At 41.3% G+C, this 6752-nt stretch overlaps 1 protein-coding gene across 5 annotated transcripts in view; it reads left to right on the top strand.

Annotated features, from left to right (window-relative positions):
• The window catches only part of LOC120807516 (potassium voltage-gated channel subfamily KQT member 2), a 44867-nt gene that overhangs the window by 12609 nt on the left and 25506 nt on the right, over positions 1-6752 (top strand). For all 5 annotated transcript variants that reach the window (XM_040159661.1, XM_040159663.1, XM_040159660.1 and 2 more), the window contains one exon: positions 1-96. This exon is cut by the window's left edge and continues 80 nt beyond it. In XM_040159661.1, coding sequence (XP_040015595.1) covers positions 1-96 — 96 coding nt within the window. The remainder of the gene's footprint in view (positions 97-6752) is intronic.

Raw genomic sequence — 6752 nt, 5'->3', positions numbered from 1 at the left:
TCTCTTCGGTTCCTTCAGATCCTGAGGATGATCCGGATGGACCGACGAGGAGGAACCTGGAAACTGCTGGGATCAGTGGTCTACGCCCACAGCAAGGTAAACTGGGAAACACCTGTCTGTTTCCTCACCTGTCTGTCTGCTTTTACCTGCTTGTACCTGCCCTCACTTGTTTTTTCCTGCTTTTACATGCCTTCACCTTTGACCTGCCTTCACCTGCTTTCACCTGCCTTCACCTACTTTGACCTGCTTTGACGTGCTTATCTTGCCTTCCCCTTTCTCCTGCTTGTAGCTGCTTTCATCTGTTTTTACCTGCTTTCAATTGCTTTTACCTACTTTCACTTGCTTTTATCTGCCTTTACCTGCCTTCACCTTTCACCTTTTACCTGCCTTCACCTGCTTTAACCTGCTTTTACCTGCCTTTACTGTTCACCTTTCAACTGCTTTTACCTGCTTTCACCCGCTTTTGCCTGCCTTCACCTGCTTTTACCTCCTTTACCATGCTTTTACCTGCCTTCCTCTTTCAGCTTTCTACCTGCCTTTACCTGTTTTTCCTGCTTTTACATGCCTTCACCTTTCACCTTTGACCAGCCTTCACCTGCTTTTACCTGCTTTCACCTGCTTTTACTTGGCTTCACCTGCTTTTACATGCCTTCAACGTTCACCTTTCACCTGCTTATACCTGCTTTTACCTGCTTTCACCCGCTTTTACCTGCCTTCACCTGCTTTTACCTGCCTTCCTCTTTCACCTTTTACCTGACTTTACCTGTTTTTTTCTGTTTTTCCTGCTTTTACATGCCTTCACCTTTCACCTTTCACCTGCTTTTACCTGCTTTCACCTGCTTTTACCTGCCTTCACCTGCCTTCACCTGCTTTTACCTACCTTCAACGTTCACCTTTTACCTGCTTTTACCTGCTTATACCTGCTTTCACCTGCTTTTACCTCCTTTTACCTTTCCTTCACCTGCTTTTACCTGTCTTCACCGTTCACCTTTCACCTGCTTTTACCTGCTTATACCTGCTTTCACCCACTTTTACCTCCTTTTACCTTTCTTCACCTGCTTTTACCTGTCTTCACCATTCACCTTTCACCTGCTTTTACCTGCTTTCACCCGCTTTCACCTGCTTTCACCTCCTTTACCATGCTTTTACCTGCCTTCCTCTTTCACCTTTGACCAGCCTTCACCTGCTTTCACCTGCTTTCACCTCCTTTTACCTTTCTTCACCTGCTTTTACCTGCCTTCAACGTTCACCTTTCACCTGTTTTTACCTACTTTCACCCGCTTTTACCTGCCTTCACCTGCTTTCACCTCCTTTACCATGCTTTTACCTGCCTTCCTCTTTCACCTTTTACCTGCCTTCACCTGCTTTTACCTGCCTTCAACGTTCACCTTTTACCTGCTTTTACCTGCTTATACCCGCTTTCACCTGCTTTTACCTTCTTATACCTGCCTTTACCTGCTTTTACCTGCCTTCCTCATTCACCTTTTACCTGACTTTACCTGTTTTTTTCTGTTTTTCCTGCTTTTGCATGCCTTCACCTTTCACCTTTGACCAGCCTTCACCTGCTTTGACCTGCCTTCACCTACTTTGACCTGATCTGATGTGCTTATCTTGCCTTCCCCTTTCTCCTGCTTGTAGCTGCTTTCACCTGTTTATACCTGCTTTCAATTGCTTTTACCTACTTTCACTTGCTTTTATCTGCCTTTACCTGCCTTCGTCTTTCACCTTTTACCTGCCTTTTACCGTTCCAATTCAATTTTTTTGCCTGCTTTCACCCACTTTTGCCTGCTTTCACCTGCTTTCACCTCCTTTACAATGCTTTTACCTGCCTTCCTCTTTCACCTTTTACCTTTCTTTACCAGCTTTTACCTGCTTTCACCTGCTTTTACCTGCCTTCACCTGCTTTTACCTACCTTCAACGTTCACCTTTTACCTGCTTTTACCTGCTTATACCTGCTTTCACCTGCTTTTACCTCCTTTTACCTTTCCTTCACCTGCTTTTACCTGTCTTCACCGTTCACCTTTCCCCTGCTTTTACCTGCCTTCACCCGCTTTTACCTGCCTTCACCTGCTTTCACCTGCTTTCACCTCCTTTTACCTTTCTTCACCTGCTTTTACCTGCCTTCAACGTTCACCTTTCACCTGTTTTTACCTACTTTCACCCGCTTTTACCTGCCTTCACCTGCTTTCACCTCCTTTACCATGCTTTTACCTGCCTTCCTCTTTCACCTTTTACCTGCCTTCACCTGCTTTCACCTGCCTTCAACGTTCACCTTTTACCTGCTTTTACCTGCTTATACCCGCTTTTACCTCCTTTTACCTTTCTTCACCTGCTTTTACCTGTCTTCACCATTCACCTTTCACCTGCTTTTACCTGCTTTCACCCGCTTTTACCTGCCTTCACCTGCTTTCACCTCCTTTACCATGCTTTTACCTGCCTTCCTCTTTCATCTTTGACCAGCCTTCACCTGCTTTCACCTGCCTTCAACGTTCACCTTTTACCTGCTTATACCCGCTTTCACCTGCTTTTACCTGCTTTTACCTGCTTTCACCCACTTTTACCTCCTTTTACCTTTCTTCACCTGCTTTTACCTGTCTTCACCATTCACCTTTCACCTGATTTTACCTGCTTTCACCCGCTTTGACCAGCCTTCACCTGCTTTCACCTGCTTTCACCTCCTTTTACCTGCCTTCACCTGCTTTCACCTGCCTTCAACGTTCACCTTTTACCTGCTTTTACCTGCTTATACCTGCTTTCACCTGCTTTTACCTTCTTATAAGTGCCTTCACCTGCTTTTACCTGCCTTCCTCTTTCACCTTTTACCTGACTTTACCTGTTTTTTTCTGTTTTTCCTGCTTTTACATGCCTTCACCTTTCACCTTTGACCAGCCTTCACCTGCTTTGACCTGCCTTCACCTACTTTGACCTGATCTGACGTGCTTATCTTGCCTTCCCCTTTCTCCTGCTTGTAGCTGCTTTCACCTGTTTATACCTGCTTTCAATTGCTTTTACCTACTTTCACGTGCTTTTATCTGCCCTTACCTGCCTTCATCTTTCACCTTTTACCTGCCTTTTACCGTTCCAATTCAATTTTTTTTTTTGCCTGCTTTCACCCACTTTTGCCTGCTTTCACCTGCTTTCACCTCCTTTTACCTTTCTTCACCTGCTTTTACCTGCCTTCAACGTTCACCTTTCACCTGTTTTTACCTACTTTCACCAACTTTTACCTGCCTTCACCTGCTTTCACCTCCTTTACCATGCTTTTACCTGCCTTCCTCTTTCACCTTTTACCTGCCTTCACCTGCTTTCACCTGCCTTCAACGTTCACCTTTTACCTGCTTTTACCTTCTTATACCTGCTTTCACCTGCTTTTACCTGCCTTCACCTGCTTTTACCTGCCTTCCTCTTTCACCTTTTACCTGACTTTACCTGTTTTTCCTGTTTTTCCTGCTTTTAATGACTTCACGTTTCACCTTTGACCTGCTTTCACCTGCTGTACCTGCTTTCACCTGTTTATACCTGCTTTCACCTGCTTTTACCTGCCTTTACCTGCCTTCACCTTTCACCTTTTACCTGCCTTCGCCTGCTTTTTCCTGCTTTCACTTGCTTAACCTGCTTTGACCTGCCTTCACGTTTCAACTTTGACGTGCTTTGACCTGCTTTTACCTACCTTCACCTTTCACCTGTTTTTACCTGTCTTCACCTTTTCATTTACTTGCTTGAACCTGCTTTTACCTGCCTTCACCTTTCAACTGCTTTTTACCTGCTATTACCTCATTTCACCTGCTTTTTACCTGCTTTCATCTGCTTTTACCTGCTTTCACCTACTTTTACCTGCCTTCCCCTTTCACCTTCTCTTACCTGCTTTCACCTACTTTAACCTGCTTTTTACCTGCTTTCATCTGCTTTTACCTGCTTTCACCTGCTTTAATCTCTTTCACTCCACCTAACCTTACTTGATCTCGCTGCTGAGCCACATTTAAGCTGTGACTTGAGTTCTATCTTCTTTCGTCAGTTTACCTGACACCGAAGACTAAAGAGAAAATCTAGCATGTTACAGAAACTCATCTTTTGCTTCGTTTGAAACAGATGTTTTTGCAGACTTTTCCTCATGATTTTCCTGATTTTCCAAAATGTGACTTTTTCAGACAGATGTGATATTTTCATCAAACACACTCACTTTGTGTTTAAAGCTGCAGCTCTTTGTGTTTGTGAGAGAATCAAACATGAAACACGATGTGGTCACATGGGTTTACTGAGGAAAATTGAGCCTGTGTGTGTGTGTGTTTGTGTGGATGTGGATCAGAAATAAAATCGGTGTATACTGATGTGTTGATATTGATCCAGTCAGACCAGGTGTGTTGTTCTTTACCTGTCTGTCTGTTTTACCTGTCTGTCAAATCGAATCACTCTTTCTCGGTATCCTAATGTCTCTCTCGTTCACTCATTCTGCCGGAATGTCTCTCTCAAATTCAAAGGTGCTTTACTGGCATGAAATTTTCAAAAACAGTGTTGCATCAAATTCCAATTTAGCAAAAAAATAACACCAAGATCAATATACATGTATATGTTAATTATATATTTACAGTAAATTATATGCGTGTGTGTGTCTAGGTCATTTACTATCAGTCAGGTTGTGGCATGATGATATATATTGGCCAGCAAGAGTTGAGATGTCATTGAGTTCACTGAAATTTGGAATTACAGAGATGAACTGGTTAAAGTAACTGTTCCTTATTTCATTGAATGATTTACATTTTAGGAAAGGGTTCATCTCTGTCTCAGCTTTTGATATCATCAGTCATGGAGTCCTTTAATCAAAATGATCTACATTCACTTTTTCCTCAGGTGCCATTACATGGATAGAGTCACACTTAACAAATTTGTCTGTGTGTCAGAGTGAAGACTCATCAATCATCTGCCATTAACTTATCCACAGGCATTCCACAGAGATCCATACTGGGTCCCCTTCTATTTTCAATGAACGTTAATGATTCGCCCAGTGTTTGTCCTAACACCAACATTCAAATGAATGCAATTGATAGTTATTTTTGTACATTAAGCAGTGCAGCTCAAACTTCTGTCCAGCTACCAAACTCCAGGCAACATGTCACAACATGGTTAAAGCAAAATTGTCTTCAGCTGAATATATCTAAATCAATATGTATGTTTTAGCAAGACCAAAAGCTGTTGTGTAGAGCCAGATGTATTTGTAGCAGGGGGAAGACTACGGATTGTTTCAGAGATCAATTACCTTGGGGTGCTGATTGATAGTAATCTTTCTTTTAAAGCTAAGATATGAAAAGTTTGTGATCAAGTCAGGTTTTACCTTGCAAATTTTTGATATATCTGTAGCTGCATGTCAACAGAGGTTAGGATGATGTATGCGTACTCTATGATCTTTTCTCACATCACATATTGTTCGACAACCTGGGCCCAGGCTAGTAATACTATCCTTAAACCATTAATCTCTTTGTACAAACAAACTCTCAAAGTCCTTGACAGGAAATCTAGATATTATTGCAATTGCCGAATTATGACAAAATACAACTTTCTAAATTGGGAAAACCTCATTAAATATGCAGATTCTTGTCTGCATGGATTGGTTCATACCGTACTGAGATTGTTTGTAAACACGGGATCAACCACATATAAATCTACATGGAGTTCAGTAAGAGGGGATTTTATTATCCCAAAAGGAAAACAGTTTTTGGTCATTTGGCATTTTCAAGTAGAGCTGCTTGTGTGTGGAACTCAATCCCAACAGACATCATAGACCTGAAAACATACAATTCATTTTAAGTTAACTTGAAGAAATGGTTAACCACTAGTATTGCTTTATTTTTATTCATTTAGGTTGACTCCTTAATAACTCTGTCCAGGGACAGCAAATGTAAAATAGCCATTTGGCTAATTTGGCTTCTGGCGCATTTGCTTTTATGTTAACTAATGTGCATCGTCCCTGCTAAATAAACCTGTAAAAAGTAAATAACTAAATAAATATATAAATATTTTAAGCCGGTTTTTAAATGGAATTTGGAAGTTTTAAATTTTCTCTTAATTGCATTTAGAGCTCTTTCTTTTAGTGCGGTCACTGCCATGTTAAAACTTCCTGATGCTGTTATGGTTATACCAAGGTAGGTATAGTTCATACTGTGTTCAATGATTTGATTATTTATGCTGAACTGGTATTTGTTCACCTGGCATCTGGTGTGTTTTTGAAAAATCATGATTTTAGTCTACTGTCAGGGCCCAGTTCTGGCAGTATTTTCTACTATGTCAAGCTGTTGCTGAACTCCTTGTTCAGTAGAAGATAGTAGAACAAAGTCATCAGCATTAAACAGTGACTTCACCTCTCTACCCAGGAGGGGGAGGCCAGAAGCAGCCCATTATTCCAACTGAACAGCGAGTTCATTTATATACACATTCAATAACATAAGACTTAAACTGCAACCCTAACGAACATCTCTTCTATGCGTGAAGAATTCAGTTTGTCTCCAATTTGGTCCAGACAGTCCATATATTTTCCCCCTATACCACATACAGAAGAGCTTTGTGGAAATCAATAATAATAATAATAATAATATAATAATAATCATTTTAATGCTGTCTGGACCACAGGCTTTCCTTCGTCTGAGAGATTTTAATCTGTGTGGTCAATTCCTCCAAAGTAATTGGGAAATCAAACGGGGTTTGGTTGTCCTTTATTTTTTATTATGTCCTCGTACAGATTTTCAAAATGTGCTCTCAG

This window comes from Xiphias gladius, chromosome 21 (assembly GCF_016859285.1).
Source record: "Xiphias gladius isolate SHS-SW01 ecotype Sanya breed wild chromosome 21, ASM1685928v1, whole genome shotgun sequence".
Lineage (NCBI taxonomy): Eukaryota > Metazoa > Chordata > Actinopteri > Istiophoriformes > Xiphiidae > Xiphias > Xiphias gladius.
The sequence above is the reverse complement of the archived record's forward strand: the minus strand, read 5'-3'. Positions and strand labels throughout refer to the sequence as shown.